Here is a 16,425-nt window from a genome sequence, read left to right on the forward strand (position 1 = left end):
GGCCCGCTTCTGTGTCACGGGTTTAAGTGGAGTGGGTTAAGGTTTTGGGCCTTAGAATTTGATTACGGTAAGTCAATTTGAAAAAGGTAGCAAACTGCCATTATGGTGGAGAATAACGTCTGGCCCATGCATAAAATGTAGCATGTTCAAAACACATCAGGCCCATTTCAACGCGACACTGGGTTCCCCTAAGGACCATCTAAAGAAAACGCCATGCAGAAACTTGAGGGCTAGTCAGAGATAAACGACACTCAACGAAGATTCTGAAGATTTATCTGGCTCCCTCGCGGTTGCCTGTGTGGTGGATGGGGGATCGGCTTTGAACACAATTTAGTTACGTGATTCTTCTCAAAATAAGTTCCGAATTCAGGGGCCAGGTGAAGTTGATGGCTCGTTTGGTCTGCTTTTGGGTTTGAACTGAGAACGAAGAGAAGTCGATTCAGCCCCTGAACCACCTGCTTACCCAACTACCAAAAATGTGTTTCCAAAAGCAAAAAGACCCCTTAAAGTGGGCTTTGTTGGAGTGGCCTTCTTTGACAAAGCCTCTAATGTCCATAGTTAACGTTTGGTGCCAATCCTTTTTGTGCACTTGGTGGCGGAATAAATTGAAATCTGGTTTCTTCGCCGCACCCGACCCTCATTGGCTTCCAAAGAAGAGATTGTTGCATGGTTCTTACGGAGTTGACCCTATTGTAAACTTCCTTCCTCCTTTCCCTTCCTTTTCTAACTATAATTAAAGTGTTTTACCCCTTCCAATGGCTCTTTATAAAATTGCCAAAGTAAAAAGTGAGTGAAATTTACAATGCAGTGCAAAAACCACCAGGAAAAAGGCAACAGCTTTTCGCTGTCAAGATTTACTTTTGGTACTGCACATTCTATACCTTAATGTGGTCTCATATAATTATTTTTTTGGTTTGATTTTTCCACGGGCTTTTCTAACCGCTACCATGGGAATTGTAATCCCCAGTTAATAATAAATGAAAGGTATAATCGTCTATTTCTTAACCTTTCAAAACTTATTTGGGTGTTTCACTTTCAGAACAAAACTTTCTCATTCAAGGAAACGTGAACAGACATAAGCAACAAATAAAAAGAGTTTGACCATAATTCATCGAATCAGTGGAAGATCCATCACAAATCTCCCCCTCTGGGGTTTTGCAGAACTCCGGAACGAAACTCAAAAACGTCCCATTTTCAGACATTCTCTTGGAGCCATTGAAATATTCCTTCGTACCGATTGACCACGGAAGCACGAGTGCTTACGGGACCGGTTCTCCAGTTCGTTTTTTGGTTAAGAAGGATGTTTGGACCATGGACCAAATCTTCCCAGGATCTAATTTTGAGAGGGGCCTTTTGCCAAACGATTTAAATAACATTGCAGATTTTGGCATTCAAAAGTTGATTTTTGCTTTTCAAATCTTTCAAAATGACTGAGGGAGAACAAAAAAGTAAGAGGAATGGTGCTAAGGATCAAAGTTTCTTTGTCTTCCCCAAAAGAAGTCTTGGTGCAGGAGAATATCCAGACGAATTGAGGTGTTGTTTCTCCCACTCACAATAATGCCGTGAAGTAATGAATTGTCCACGTTGGAAAGATTAAAGCAAGAGAAATATTTCATTGCTTTACCTGCCTTCAGCCCGGTGTCCGATTTTTAGATTGTGGTTGTTGGACGACGAAGTTTGATGTTATCTTCATCTCCTGACAAAACTCGTAAAAAGATGAAGCGAAAACCTGAGGCCCATTGGTCAGTTTTGATGGAGCGAATGGAATGCCCAATCAATTAAACCAAATTAGAGAGGAATGTTTAGTAAATGGTAATTGGGTGTCCTAATTTGGTTGAAGTTTTTGAAATGCAATGGCCAACCACTATACGACCACAAGAAAACCAAATAATAAATGTCCCTTCTCCTCGAATAGAAATCCACTGAGAAACATCTTGAAATGGATAGTTGAGAGAATGGTTTCGGAGGGGTAAAATGTTTGTGAATGGCGGAAAGAGTGTACAATTGTTTCGCAGAGATGAAATATAATGTTTGTTGATTTCCCTCGGATTCAGTGATGGCCAATAAATTAACAATGCCTGGCCTTGAGCGAGTTTTCGTTATCCCAAGTAGATGGACATGATTGAGTTTTGTTTCGAAGTAGAGAAACGGCGAATGTGGCGGGGGAAACAATGACTCTGTTGTGGAAGAAGCAGAATCCGATCCTGGTCATCCGAATGATACTTCGTTCATATGTTTGAGAAATTTTGCCAGGGTGTTCTTGAGGCAAAGGTGTCAATTTGGATTTTCGAATTGAAACACGCAATGTACAATAGCTTGATATTCTGGATCTTTTGGGTGGCCTTATGTGAGGTTTCTTGGAAAAGACAATACGTCACGTGAAGCACCCACTGATGAAAAGGGAAAACATTGAAGAAATAATCAATTTCTTTTTCCCTGAATTTCGGTTGGAAAGAAAGTGGAAGCGCGAGAGAAGTGCGTCCGAATTAATTTGTAGTGGTGTGTTTTCACTCGCCCCAAGAACGTTGAAAGTGGTAGTTGAAAGTTTTGAGAGTAATTCTTTGCAATCGAGGATTTTTGGATGCGTTACATTTATTTTTTTTTTTTTTTTTTTTTTTTTTTACCATTGGAGATGCCCCAAAAGGCTTGTTGGTCCAGTAATGACTTTCCGATTTTGATGCCGATGGTAAATAGAAGAATAACATTTGGAAATTGAAAACATTGGATAGCAAGGGCTCCAAGTTCCCACCACAGCGTAATCTTGTTTTCGTTTCGTGAGAAGCCGTGATCCCGCATTGAATTAAAGTTTGATAATGACCGTCCAGTGTGTTCTTGCACGAACAATAATCCGTAATCCTTTTTAAGTCCGGGAGGGCGTCGGTCAACAAATTTGTTGGTTGAGCGAAATCAAAATGTCCCAAAATTGGGGCCCTCCGGTTGATAGAATATTTTTGGCTTTTAAAAGCCTGCTCAATGTTCCGGCAATCCATCGAAAATACGACCTTGGAGCGTAAAAGTCCCTCGCAATGGTTCAAAGCATGTGACTCAAGGGTTGGGCCAAGAAATCGGAATATTTGAGGTGAATGAACTTTTGCGATTGCAGACGTCCCTTTGCAAGGATTTGGGAAGAATATCCCTTGCATCACTAATATAAATCTGCCAAATCGAACCAATTTGCCGAATTGGAATTTTTAGACTTGAAAACAAGTATCTGAGACACATTTCTCGAGTACTTTGAGTAAGACGGGTTGTAGAATTGGTATGTTAGGAAGCAAATATGAAGAATGTCCGTTGACACGATTTTTTTGTACTCCGGGTAATATTCCCTAGTGCCGAATCCCCTTGAAAGCAGAAACCGTCTCCGGATGCGTTAAGGCCCAATTGGAGCCCGGGCAATATTGAAATCTTCACCTACAAGGGGAGCTATGAAAGCCGTTGAGATGGAGGCTTTAGGTTGAAGCTCCCACTTTGCCAAATACCTTTTTCACCACTATGAAGATACAATTTGCGGCCCTATAGATTTGGTCACAATCACAGTTTCAAAGGAACGACTAATTGTGCACATTCAGACATATGCCCGACCCTCAGTGCAAGGAAATTGGATTTTGTGTCAACAACTCTGTACACCAAAAAGAAGGAGATCAGTAACACAATCAACAATCGCTGGGTCTTCAACAAACGCAATCATTGACAAACTCACTCAGATTCCAGCCATGCTAGCCAATGAAAATGCAGGAGGAAAGTGTTCGTATTTTCTCGCGCTATGCAAGGTCTAGTCATAGAGACATGAAAAGTACCGGATCGGATTTTCAGCTGTGTGAGGTAGTCTGGCAATCGAAGATCTACTGATTTTAGAACATCCAGTGCTTCTAAATTTTCATTGACAAAATTGTTCGCCATATTAGCACATAGTTTGACAGTTATTGTGAACCATCAAAGTCCAACATTCATTTGCCAAATGTGGCAGTACATGGCAAACATCAAAAAATATGCCGAAAGAATGAAAACATATTTCTCTATTACATGTTCTGTGGAACAATGTCCTCTTTTTGGTTCTGAAGTCACATGACCTCTGTTTCCATTGATTGGGGATGGTGGGGACCTCAGCAATGGGAGGCCAAAAGATGAGATAGCTAATCCTCACTGCCTATTTCCACCCTATCCCACTGAACTCCATTCATGGGGGAAATCCAGGTTCTTTGGTGCCTCTCTTGGTCCTTCCCTTGAGTGACCCAGACCTTGGTCCATGCATTCTGACTCTGTTCACTAAACTGGCCCGCCCGCCCAAGCAAAGACAGGGGCCCTATCTTAGCTATTTACCTTTATGCCATGGGTTTGTGGGCAAATGGAAGAGAGGGGTTGACCCGTTTTTTTACATTCAGCACAAAACCAGAACAAAATGAGGCACCAGGCAGGATAAGATAGTTAAGCATCCAGGTATCCCAGTGATTTGACATCTCATCTTCAGATGCATGGTCTTTTTTACTATTGATGCAGTATGATGCAGGTTATCTTTGAAGAATTTTGCGTTTGTTGTGTTACTCTCTGAGTTGCCTTGCTTGGCAGGTGGTCCAGACGTTATCTGATAACAAACAATCTGTGTGAACCCTCCTAAGTCTTGCATTATTGTTGAGTCTTGTTTCCATCCTTCTGTGCCGTGGAAGTGCCGGAGAGTGCCTCTTGGTTTGACCTTGATTTGACTTTCATTATCCACCATGGGTGAGGGCGATGATCCCACCCTGGAGCAAATCCAGACCATTCGTTCTGACTTACAGATGAAAATCGAAAATTGGCTCAGGTAAAGACAACCAATCACCTAAACTCACGTCAGTTAAGGATTCGAGCCTAATTTGATTCTCGCGCTGATTGTAGGGACTTCGATCCCCGAGATGTTCAGGCTATTCTTACCAATGATCAATTGGTACAACGCTATTTCAAACATGTCTTCGAACAAGGTGGCGATCAAGAAGAAAACGCGTCCAAATGATAGTGAACTCTTTGAAGTGGCGAAAAGAATCAGGCATTGGATGTAAGCCTACATTGCATTTCAAGCACTATATATCCCCAGTTATTGGAACCCATTTTCCAACAGATCTCACTCCTGATGACCTAAGCCAAAGCCTGAAGGAGCGGGGCTCCCTCTACTCGAAAAACTATGACATAGACGGCAAAAAGCTGCTTGTGTTTGACGTCAAGAAACACGTCAAAGGCAAGGAAATACGGGATGACATCCGCAAGTTCTTCTTGTATCAAGTAGAAAGAATTGAAAGGTAAGAATATCTTGCTCCCATGTTGTCTATGTTTCCTTTGTCTCAACTTCCTTCACCGTGACAAATAAGTTGTTCTGATAATTCGTTTTGAACAAGAGTTGATCAATACCTTTCAAAATTTACATGGTTTTCTGGAGCAAAACTGAGCCCGTCAATATTTGGCCAATTTATATCAGACAGAAATATGTACAGGTTTTTACCGGTTTATTCTAGAGAAGAAAATGGTGATTTACTCACTCTTGTTTTCGATTGTTCTGGATGTGGCCTTAAGAACATGGATCTGGACTTCATTCAATACATGATTGGAGTCTTTAAAGACTACACACCATGGAACCTGAATTATATCCTAGTTTACGACATGCCCTGGGTCTTGAATGCGGCCTGGAAAGTCATCAAGAGCTGGCTTCCTGCTTCGGCCGTGAAAAAGATTAAGTTCTTGAACAAGCAAAACATTGGTGAATATGTTAATAGCAACCAAAGATTCACTGCTTGGGGAGGTACAGTAACAGACTAAACTTTGGCTTAGTTCATGATGATGTCAGGTTTCCTATCTTACACCACAACCGCAGTATGATCCTTGATTGCATTCTTGGTCAAGGTAGCAAGCCTTATCATCATCATTATGTTTATCATTTGTGATCACCATCAGAACGAAAATGGATTCTCTCTTGATTTGTTCCATTGTAGGATCTGATCCCTGGGAATATGAGTTCATTTCTGGAGCCAAAGCATGACACAAAAGCAAAGGAACCACACAAGTAGAACCATCTCCGGCAGATACTCCATCACCACATGAAATTCCTAATTACTGCTATTTCCGTCAAGGGTGAACATTTAGCGCAATCACAAGTAATTGAAATTGTGAAGGTAAGTGCCAAAGACAGACAAAAGATAAGAAAGACATTCATTTATCATAGACTTTAGTGCAAAGAAATTGTCACAGGCGCAAAATATTGTTCTTCAGATAGTAATTACACAAGCTTGTGTTGCATGGTTTGGCTTGTCTGGTACGTCTGTTTTGTAACTGACTAACGGTATTTAATATGTGTTTTAACCAATCACAAGTAGCAGCTGACTCTTCTTCATTCTAAAAAGTGAGCGTAACTTGATAAAGAAATGTGGGGCAGTACAATATGAATGTAATACGTGTGATTAGACCGTTCCAATATATAAGAATGGAATGGTGAACAAATGCTTTCAAATTTCACGGTTGATAAAAAAATCAAGAAATCAAGGGATCTTGAAAGGAACAAGTTTGGTTGCTGCATTGTTTCTTTTCATTTTTCCAGACCTCCCAACTGGAAGCCCAATACCGTCTTCCAAATGTACCGCACCCAAGGCGAAAGTCATTTTGACCACCTTGAATGGTGGTCTTCCAAATGTGATCCTCCCTCTAATATGTGGTTGATTTAATACCCTGTTTATTTGTGCTGTCAGTTCCCACCTTTTGTGTGCGTGTGAGAAACCATCTTGGTTTAACTTGATTCAAGCATCACTTTGAAATCAAATAAAAGAAGCTATTTCAGATGAAAAGAAAACAGAGGCAATTAAGAACAAAAGGTACTTTTCATTGAAGGGTTCCGTCAATACATTTTCACGTTGTTTTTCTTTTTTATTATTCTCAAATGTGCAAATGTTTTGCTGAAATGGCTCAAAATGCACAATGAATTGCAGGAAAATGTCTCAAACTTGCAAAACTTGCAGATGTGATCAATCTGCAAAAAATCTTGAATGTGCAATGCTTTTTTGCAATTTTTTTTCCAATATGCAGGATGCAATTTTTGGCCGGTCCTAATCATAACACTAGATTGGGAGACAATCACAGATCATAGAATGACTAGATCTCACATTGGCCCGACTCACTCTGTACACCAAAAAAGGGATGGTGACTGCCTGATCAGCACCAATGATCTACAATCGCTGGGTCTTCAACGAACGCAATCAGTGACAAACTCACTCAGAATCGGCCACGCTTGCCAATGAAAATGCACAGGAGTCACTGTACATCAAAATTAGGTACTAGCTGATGAAGAAAAGTGATCGCATTTTTCCTCGCGCTATGCGAGGAGTCATAGAGACATGAAAAGTACCGGATCGGATTTTCAGCTGTGTGAGGTAGTCAGGCTGCGCTAGTGACCCTGGGCTGCGCCACAATCGCAGCAAGATCTACCATGATTTTAGAACATCCAGGGCTTCCAAATTTTCATTAACAAAATTGTTCGCCATATTACGACATCGTTTGACAGTTATTTTGAACCATCAAAGTCCAACATTCATTTGCTCAAGGTGACAGTACATGGCAAACGACAAAAATATGCAGAAAGTATGAAAACATATTCAGTGCCAACTTTTTATCATCAGTAAGAAGTGCGATGACACATCCTTCATGGTTGAACCAGAGGTCGCACTAGTATGAAATACCAAACCTTTACACTTCTCTATTACATGGTCTGTGGAGACAATGTCCCTCTTTTTGGTTCTGAAGTCACATGACCTCTGTTTGCATTGAGTGGGGACGGTGGGGTCCACGGCGATGGGAGGCCCAAAAGGAAAGAAAAAGAAGAAGGGAAAAACGGCATAGAAGAAGAATATTAGGTTTCACACACCTCTTAATTTCTTCATTCCTTGCTCTCCGTTCCTTTGCTCTTCTCGACTTCTCGTATGTGGAATGTAAACGAAAACAATTTTCTTTCTCTCCCAAACCGTTCATTTCATTCAATAAGTACGTAATCCACAAGATCTTGTTGAATAAATGAACTTAGCCAAATTTGAGCCCAAAACTATGCTAAGGGGACTCAGAGAATACGGGTATGTCCAAAGTTATGTAGTTAAAATCACATAAAATTCGAACTTTTGCCTTGCTCTTGGTCAGCAACATAAGGATTTACAACACAAATGAGATCCGAAGCACTTTTCTATTAAATAGTGTAAATACGACCTGCCTTCATTTGAATAGATCGCTGTTTCTTATCTTGTTTACTTTAATTCAAAGTTCGCGCTCTGTTTCTTTATTTTTCATTTTGATGGTTGGAAAAGGTGACCGACATTCTCAAAAACTAAAGCAAATTCATGCCAAAAACGTAACGAGAATTGTCCTATGCGAAAAAGAAAGTAAGAGCTTTTGAGCTGTTTATGAGCCTGGTTCTTATCTTATGTTGTGATTCTTGTTTGTTGAACCATGTTCTTCTGGCAACTCTTACGTCCCTAGTTTTTAAATGAATTTGAATGAAGCGATCACTTATCAGTACAATTTTCAAAAAGGTATAAATTTCCAATAAAGAGAACATAACCCACGTAACCCTCTTAACCAAGTTCATCCTGTTGTTACTACATAAGAGTTGAACCTGAGCACAAAATTGATCTGAATCACTTTGAAGCCATGATGTAATCTAATAAATTGAATTGAGCTTATAACTATGAAGATTACTACGTGGGTCAGTCTAGAGGTCTTTCTAGAGTTATAAATTATATCTCATTCTCAAACTCGCCCTTTCGATTGTTTGCTTTGATTTACTTTTTTAAAATTTATTTTCTGGAGTTCAAGTGTTTGAATCCACATGAGATTTTGTGTGTTTTCTGGTTTGTTCCCATTTGTAGTCCTTGATTTTAGATCAAAAATAAAAGTCCACGGAACGTTGACTCAATTCAACTCATTTCCAACTCTCAGTCTGGCTGAGAGATTCCGTTTCTTGCAAACAATACTTTCTCTCAACCTCCAGCTGAGTGAATTTCTTTCTCAAGCAACTGGACCCACTTCAGATCGATCCTCTGGGATCCTTTTTCGGTTTTCTGCCATCGGGTCATTATCGCTTGGGCCCTCTATTGGGGCGGTGTCGGGTAAGTCCTCACTGGGTAATCGCGGCCAAATAGCCCATCCGGTCCCATCCTTACCGCCTTGGTTCCACTATGGACGTTGGTCGTTCCACCCCGTCCCGTGAAGTCCATTCACGGGGGAAATCCAAGTTCTTTAGTCCCTCTCTTGGTCCTTCCCTCGAGTGACCCTGACATCATGTGGCGCCAGACCTGGTCCATCCGTTCTGACCGTCTGATTCTGACCGTTCTGACCGTCTGACCATGGAGGGCTCTGTTGGCTAAGTCTGGCCCGCCCGCCCAAACGAAGACGGGGGCCCTAGGTTAGCTATTTACCTTTATGCCTCGGGTTCGTGGCCAAATGGAAGAGGGGGGTTCACCGGGTTTTTTGACATTCAGAGTAGAACCAGAACGAAATGAGGCGCCAGGCAGGACAAGATAGTTAAGCATCCTAATGATTCGATTCCTCATCTTCAGATGCATGGATGTCTTTTTGTACTATTGATGCAGTATGAAGTATCGAGTCAACTCTCCTACAGCTAGTCCTGTTTTGGATTATTTTGAAGGGTATTTTTTGTACTTTGACCTGGGGGGGGGGCCTCTTGATCAAGCGATCCAACCATTGACAACAATTTGTCGTAGGCAGCCTGTGAGTCGTAAATAGGTAATGAGTCTGAGGTTAGGCTGCACTCATTCCTTGCTTGCTTCCTTCCGTCCATTGGTCCTTCTGTCCCCCGACCCTCAGACGAAGATGATAGGTTATCTTTTGAAGAATTTGCCGTTCGTTGTGTGACTCTCCGAGTTGCCTCGCTTGGCAGGTGGTGCCGACATTACCTGATAACAAACGATCTGTGTGAACTCTCCTCAGTCTTGTATTATCGTTGAGTCTCGTTTCCGTCCTTCCGTGCCGTGGAGAGTGCCTCTTGGTTTGACCTTGATCCTTATTTCATTATCCCACCATGGGTGAGGGCGATGATCCCACCCCGGAGCAAATCCAGTCCATTCGTTCTGACTTACAGATGAAAATCGAAGAAATCGGCTCAGGTAAAGACAACACATTCACGGCTAAACTCACGTCAGTTAAGGATTTGAGCCTAATTCGATTCTCGCCCTGATTGTAGGGGACTTCGATCCCCGAGATGTTCGGGCTATTCTTACCAATGATCAATTGGTACAACGCTATTTCAAACATGTCTTCGAACAAGGTGGCGATCAAGAAGAAAAAGCGGTCCAAATGATAGTGAACTCTTTGAAGTGGCGAAAAGAATCAGGCATTGGATGTAAGCCTACATTGCATTTCAAGCACTATATATCTCAGAGTTATTGGAACCCATTTTCCAACAGATCTCACTCCTGATGACCTAAGCCAAAGCCTGAAGGAGCGGGGCTCCCTCTAATCGAAAAACTATGACATAGACGGCAAAAAGCTGCTTGTGTTTGACGTCAAGAAACACGTCAAAGGCAAGGAAAATACGGATGACATCCGCAAGTTCTTCTTGTATCAAGTAGAAAGAATTGAAAGGTAAGAATATCTTGCTCCCATGTTGTCTATGTTTCCTTTGTCTCAACTTCCTTCACCGTGACAAATAAGTTGTTCTGATAATTCGTTTTGAACAAGAGTTGATCAATACCTTTCAAAATTCACATAGATTTTCTAAAGTTGAGCAAAACTGACCCCATCAAGATTTGGCCAATTTATATCAGACAGAAATATGTACAGGTTTTTACTGGTTTATTCTAGAGAAGAAAATGGTGATTTACTCACTCTTGTTTTCGATTGTTCTGGATGTGGCCTTAAGAACATGGATCTGGACTTCATTCAATACATGATTGGAGTCTTAAAAGACTACACACCATGGAACCTGAATTATATACTAGTTTACGACATGCCCTGGGTCTTGAATGCAGCCTGGAAAGTCATCAAGAGCTGGCTTCCTGCTTCGGCCGTGAAAAAGATTAAGTTCTTGAACAAGCAAAACATTGGTGAATATGTTAATAGCAACCAAAGATTCACCGCTTGGGGAGGTACAGTAACAGACTAACTTTGGCTTAGTTCATGATGATGTCAGGTTTCCTATCTTACACCACAACCGCAGTATGATCCTTGATTGTATTCTTGGTCAAGGTAGCAAAGCCTCATCATCATTATGTTTATCATTTGTGATCACCATCAGAACCAAAATGGATTCTCTCTTGACTTGTTCCATTGTAGGATCTGATCCCTGGGAATATGAGTTCATTCCGGAGCCAAAGCGTGAAGTAAAAGTAAGCAAAGGAACCACACAATTAGCATCATCTCCGGCAGATGCTCCATCAGCACACGAGATGGCGGTGTGCGACGAGGTCCCCAAAAGTATTCGGACTGATATGAAAAATTCGCTGTCTCGAGAGAGTTTCATAAGCAACAATCTGCCTGTGAGGAATGACTCAAGTGAGTTTGCTGGCAAAATACCAGAATCATTCTGGAAACTAAATGAGTTTCTTCTTTCCTATCTAAAGTTAACTTTCGATTGAGCCGTGAAAATAACAATCTAGGGATGCTCACCATCAACCCGCTCTCCGAAATTGTGTTGAAACGCAATGATCAAGGCGACCGTAACGCTCAAATCCACGTCACCAACACCGCGGGCAAACCTGTGGTGTATAAAGTGAGTATTAGCCAGCCATTGTTAGTTCCTTGTACTACCTTAGGGCAGGGTTATGATTGAAGATAATGACTTGGAATATTATTATATTTTTTAGATCAAAACGACAGCTCCAGACAAGTATAGAGTTCGTCCAAGCATGGGTAGCTTGGCTCCAGGAGCCTCCTCGGTTGTGGAAATATACGTACCATCTGCTTTGGTTGGGTCTCCAGAGTCACTAATCAGAGACAAATTCCTAATTACTGCTATTTCCGTTGAGGACGAACATTTAGCGCAATCACAAATAATTGAAATTGTCAAGGTAAGTGCCGAAGGCAGACGACAGTTAAGAAAGACATTCATTTATCGTAGACTTTAGTGCAAAGAAATTGGCACAGGCGCAAAATATTGTTCTTCAGATAATAATTACACGAGTTTGTGTCGCATGGTTTGGCTTGTCTGGTACGTCTTGTTTTGTAACTGACCAACAGTATCTAATCTGTGTAAAAAACCAAATCTCAAGTAGCAGCTGACTCTTCTTCATACTAAAAAGTGAGCGTAACTTGAGAAAGAATTGTGGGGGCAGGTCAATATGAATGTAAGTTAAATGTTTTCAAATTTCACGGTTGATGAAAGATCAAGAAATCAAGGGATTCTTAAAGGAACAAGTTTGGTCGCTGCATTGTTTTCTTTTCATTTTTCCAGACCTCCCAACCGGAAGCCCAATACCGTCTCCGATGTACCGCACCCGAGGCGAAAGTCGTTTTGACCACCTTGAATGGTGGTCTTCCAAATGTGAACGCTACTTTAGTCAATGGAAAAAGTCAACCACTAGTGGCCCCCGACGTAACCAAGAAGGTGGACAATCTAATCAAAAAGGTAGGAATACTAAATCGAGTGCAGCCAGTTGCCTCGTTTTTTAGCCTCCTTATCTATCTGTAACTCTGGAAATCTACGTCTCGTGTTGCGGGGTTAGAGTTCCCCTCAGGGTTTCCATTCCGTGACTTTGGCATTGTTTACTCGCTAGTTCTCAAACTCGAGATTGCTCCACCGTGGTGTGGAGCTAGAGTTTGAGAAGGATGTAATTACCTTGCCTCAGCATGTTGGTCTTCATTCCTTGGGTTAGAGCCTAGCAAACATGAAGGGAAAAGGCATTTCTGAGCTCTCTCAGCTGGATTGGCCTCAACAATTTCTTCTCCTTTCCCGCCGCTTGACTTGGTGTTCGCAATCCAGCGTCAAATGTTCTCTCGTAAATTTAAACAAAACAATAAAAAGCCCTCGTACCCTCGCACTAGACCAAAGCTTGCTGTATTACTACACGCTGAGGAATTGAGGATCGGACGAAGAGGTGAATCAAAACCAAAACTTCATGGTGATCGAGTTCTTTTCAACTTCAGAAATTGCTTCCCTTACGTAACCTTAAATTTAATTAAGTTCTCGCGGGACCGTACTCGTTCACATTTTAAGACTAAATGCCTCTTGGCGTCATATAACCAATGACTTAGTCATAACAATTTAGTTGTCTCGCATTTCAAATGGAGGGTAGGTTATCCGCATTGCGATCGTTTCCCCTTTCTTTCCATTTCAATTATTCTATCATTCAGATGACGACCATATCATCGACCAACGAGGAGCTCAAGGAACAAGTGGAGCAGCTTCGGAAAATGATCCTGGTCATTCTGGTTCTGGCTGTGATTTTAATTATAGCATTGTTTTGGCGAACCCGACATGTTGGTAGCAATCCCTGCATTCCTTCGAATCACGATTCGAGCCATCCAATGTTCCATGGAAGTTCGCAAGCCAATTCCGAGCTCTAGAGCTGGGCATAATCAAGAGGGAATGGAGCCACGAGTGCTTTTTGAGAATGTTTCAATGGCCTTGAACCAAAGTGATTGGGTCGCATCACAAAAGGAGTGGAAGAATTGAGAATGGGAAGCTGTGATATGCTCATCTAGCAAGCCATCGAGTGCATTTAATTGCATGTCAGTTCCATTATTATAGTCTGAACCAACAAATTGTTACTTTTGACTGAGATTATATCTGTCGCTTTGAATGTGACGACTGGAAAAGCCCTTAAATACAAATCCGCTTAAATTCATGGACTTCGAATCTCTTTCCAAAACAGACTTCAAGATTTACATTTCCGCTGGTAAAACGCATTCATATGTCTTCTCATTTCGACAAGCTAGGGCTCAACAGAGGTAAGCTAACCGAACACAGGGGGCTCCAAGCACGAAATCTTAATGAAATCCGACGGTCTTCAGAGAGCCCTTTGCACTCCCGTTTGTCTTTAGGTTGAGAGCATCAACCGTTCACTTTGGATTTCTGGAGTGGCACAAAAGGAAAAGTGCTCTCAGGCCGAAAACCAGTGACGTTTTCCCATTTCGCCAAAGCCATGCGGGATGGGTAGTTTCTTTGCATTGAGGCCTAAAGCTTTGTGGCCTTGATAGATGTCTTTTTCAGGAAACAACACGAGAGATGAATTTGTTTGGGCAGGCCCAACAAAAGAGGGAATGAAGAAACGAATGATACCTTCGTTCTTGGGAAATGTTGGCCTTGAAAATGCCTTTGGCCCAGGCTGGTTGGCATGTTCGTTCTATGCCACCCTTCAAACAGATTGACTCTCAAAGCCCGTCTCAAGTCGACCATGGGAGAGCGAAATGGTGCGATAGAAACCAAATCTCTAGCTCTTTGTTACCTCGATTTTCGATGAAGCAGGAAAAAAGTGACCCGAAAAGAAGATGGATTCATTCAAGGAACAACTAAATGGGTATTCACAAAAAATGCCTCGCCACGAGTCGTTCTCGATCCAGATCGGATCATGGTTTCTTAGTGCTCCTTATGTCAATTGTCAACCAACCCAACTGTAGTTATAACCTCCCAGTAGGCAATTGACAAAAGCTATCTAGATAATATCATGTTTATCGAGTTTCTCTAAAAACATGTTATTACAAAAACAGGAGCGGGTGCTTGAAGAAATTGCCGTTCGATGGTTTGAATCCCTTTATATGAATGTATGTTCGTTCGTTTGTGTGCTTCTACTTGGCGGCAGATTCGGCAGGCGGGGCCTGGTACTACGAGCAGATTATCAGGAGAACCTCCATGGCTGGTTTATTGTTTGGCATGCAGAGTTCCATTGCTGAGGTCGGGAACGGAAATACATGCATTCTGGGATGGGCAGTCGGAGTGCCAAATTGCTTATCCAATAGGTTCCCATCATTTGTCTTGAGGTGAAATAAGGAGAGATGAGATGTAGTAATTGGAACAAGCCCTAATGCTCCGAACACGAACAATCATTCGTGTCGTGGAATACCTGCTTAAATAGTTCGCTTCCGGTACACTTTCGTTTGCATGTTTCACTACGAGTAGCAACCTCCTCTTCTGTGAAAGGGTACAATGAAAAAATTGATTCAAGGGACTCTTATTACTTACAGGCTACATAAAAAAGGCTTGAAGTGTATACCTACGATCTTCCTCCGGCCAAGAAGTGTTATATGAGCTTAAAGTAGATTTCCGCAGACTGTTGGGGTCTAATTGAACTAACTTGGGTGTCTAAAAGCATACGAAACGTAGCACAAAGCACCAGGGCAGATGATCACGGAGACGACATGAAGATGTTCTTATCCAATGGCCTGACTGACCTCTCGTCCAAAGTACTACGTTTATTTCAAATGTATATCAAAAGGAGGCTGCATATTTCTTACATTCTGCACTACTGCATAGGACTGAAAGAGCGTAAGCAATTGATCGGCAAAATTATGCAATCTAAAAGAATGATTTCGTGAAATTATTTTTCTATGAAACAAATGAACATCAATTTCGAATCAAATTTGTATCATATCAAGAGGGTCGATGTTATTGTATTTGGGGTTTGGTGTGCAAAACTATCGATTTTCTTTTGTCATTGTCCGAAAAATTGATAGAAAAACGTTGCAATGCACGTAGACAAACAAAGCCCTTTTTGCACGGCTGCTTGTCAACACAAATGTAGAATAAACTCTAGGTCGCTGCCATTCAATGGATTGGTGTTGCTTGAAATAATTGCCTCCTTGGGACAGATAAGACAGCAAACAACTGACCACGTTGGAATATTGTTTCTTTGCAAGAATAACCAATATATTTTCCGGAGGCAATCTTAATTGCTGCAAGCTTACGTGGAAGGAATAAGAAACAAAGCATCTGTATGTCCAATAGAATGTCGTCCCAGAAGACCAAAAAAGTTCGGCATCTGGCTAGTCTCTTGATTGGTGGATTTTGAAATCCCATTCCAAAATGTCTCCCGGTAGGAAGGCAACCAGTAACCCAAAATGTGCAATAGTTACGTTTCTGTGTCTATACTATATACGGTAGATGCGGGACAATATCATATACTACAAGGCAATCTGTTGTGTTGTATGTACAAGACGATGTATACACTCGCACAATCCCATCTAAGGACAGCTCGCGAAAAACAATGGATGACCGCTTACTTCATTAGGCAATTGCTGTCGACTTGAACAATCAACACTAAAATCGGGTTATAGTTGAAACCTTGCATGTAAATGCTGTTCTAAATGTCGATAGCCTTTAAATCGGTATTCCTGAATCCAAAGTTTACTGAGTTTTTCCAATACCCTCCTGGATGAAATTGCATGGAAAGAAATGGGCAAATAGTTACCCGCCCCTATTCAACTTTGGTTACTTTTGATTTACTTGGAGCGCTAATCCATCTTGCAACGGTG

General features: G+C 41.6%; 2 protein-coding genes across 3 annotated transcripts; both read left to right on the plus strand.

Annotated features, from left to right (window-relative positions):
- The first annotated feature begins 4,877 nt into the window (after nucleotides 1–4,877).
- On the plus strand, nucleotides 4,878–6,861 carry LOC131884936 (motile sperm domain-containing protein 2-like). 2 transcript variants are annotated; one of them, XM_059232833.1, is made up of 5 exons: nucleotides 4,878–5,029; nucleotides 5,093–5,270; nucleotides 5,484–5,767; nucleotides 5,958–6,137; nucleotides 6,560–6,861. In XM_059232833.1, the coding sequence occupies exons 1-4, from the start codon at nucleotides 4,984–4,986 to the stop codon at nucleotides 6,002–6,004; spliced, it is 555 nt and encodes a 184-aa protein (XP_059088816.1). In that variant the 5' UTR covers nucleotides 4,878–4,983; the 3' UTR covers nucleotides 6,005–6,137; nucleotides 6,560–6,861. The 2 variants fall into 2 exon arrangements, with proteins under 2 accessions (XP_059088816.1, XP_059088817.1); XM_059232834.1 differs by having other exon boundaries at nucleotides 5,484–5,725.
- A 2,916-nt stretch (nucleotides 6,862–9,777) lies between these two features.
- On the plus strand, nucleotides 9,778–13,802 carry LOC131884932 (motile sperm domain-containing protein 2-like). Its single transcript, XM_059232830.1, is given in 9 exon segments — nucleotides 9,778–10,124; nucleotides 10,202–10,360; nucleotides 10,425–10,602; nucleotides 10,822–11,105; nucleotides 11,293–11,511; nucleotides 11,580–11,728; nucleotides 11,823–12,026; nucleotides 12,410–12,583; nucleotides 13,309–13,802. Coding segments are annotated over 9 exon segments (1,665 nt in total). The 5' UTR covers nucleotides 9,778–10,039; the 3' UTR covers nucleotides 13,522–13,802.
- Nucleotides 13,803–16,425: the final 2,623 nt, after the last annotated feature.

The sequence above is a fragment of the Tigriopus californicus genome, chromosome 8, assembly GCF_007210705.1.
Source record: "Tigriopus californicus strain San Diego chromosome 8, Tcal_SD_v2.1, whole genome shotgun sequence".
Taxonomy (NCBI): domain Eukaryota; kingdom Metazoa; phylum Arthropoda; class Copepoda; order Harpacticoida; family Harpacticidae; genus Tigriopus; species Tigriopus californicus.

What these genes read in the sequence shown, in the direction of transcription:
- LOC131884936 (XM_059232833.1), top strand. Translation starts at nt 4,984, where the DNA reads ATGATAGTGAACTCTTTGAAGTGGCGAAAAGAATCAGGCATTGGAT. An exon ending in CAAGTAGAAAGAATTGAAAG is followed by an intron (nt 5,271 to 5,483) that starts GTAAGAATATCT and finishes GGTTTATTCTAG; the next exon opens with AGAAGAAAATGGTGATTTAC. An exon ending in AAGATTCACTGCTTGGGGAG is followed by an intron (nt 5,768 to 5,957) that starts GTACAGTAACAG and finishes GTTCCATTGTAG; the next exon opens with GATCTGATCCCTGGGAATAT.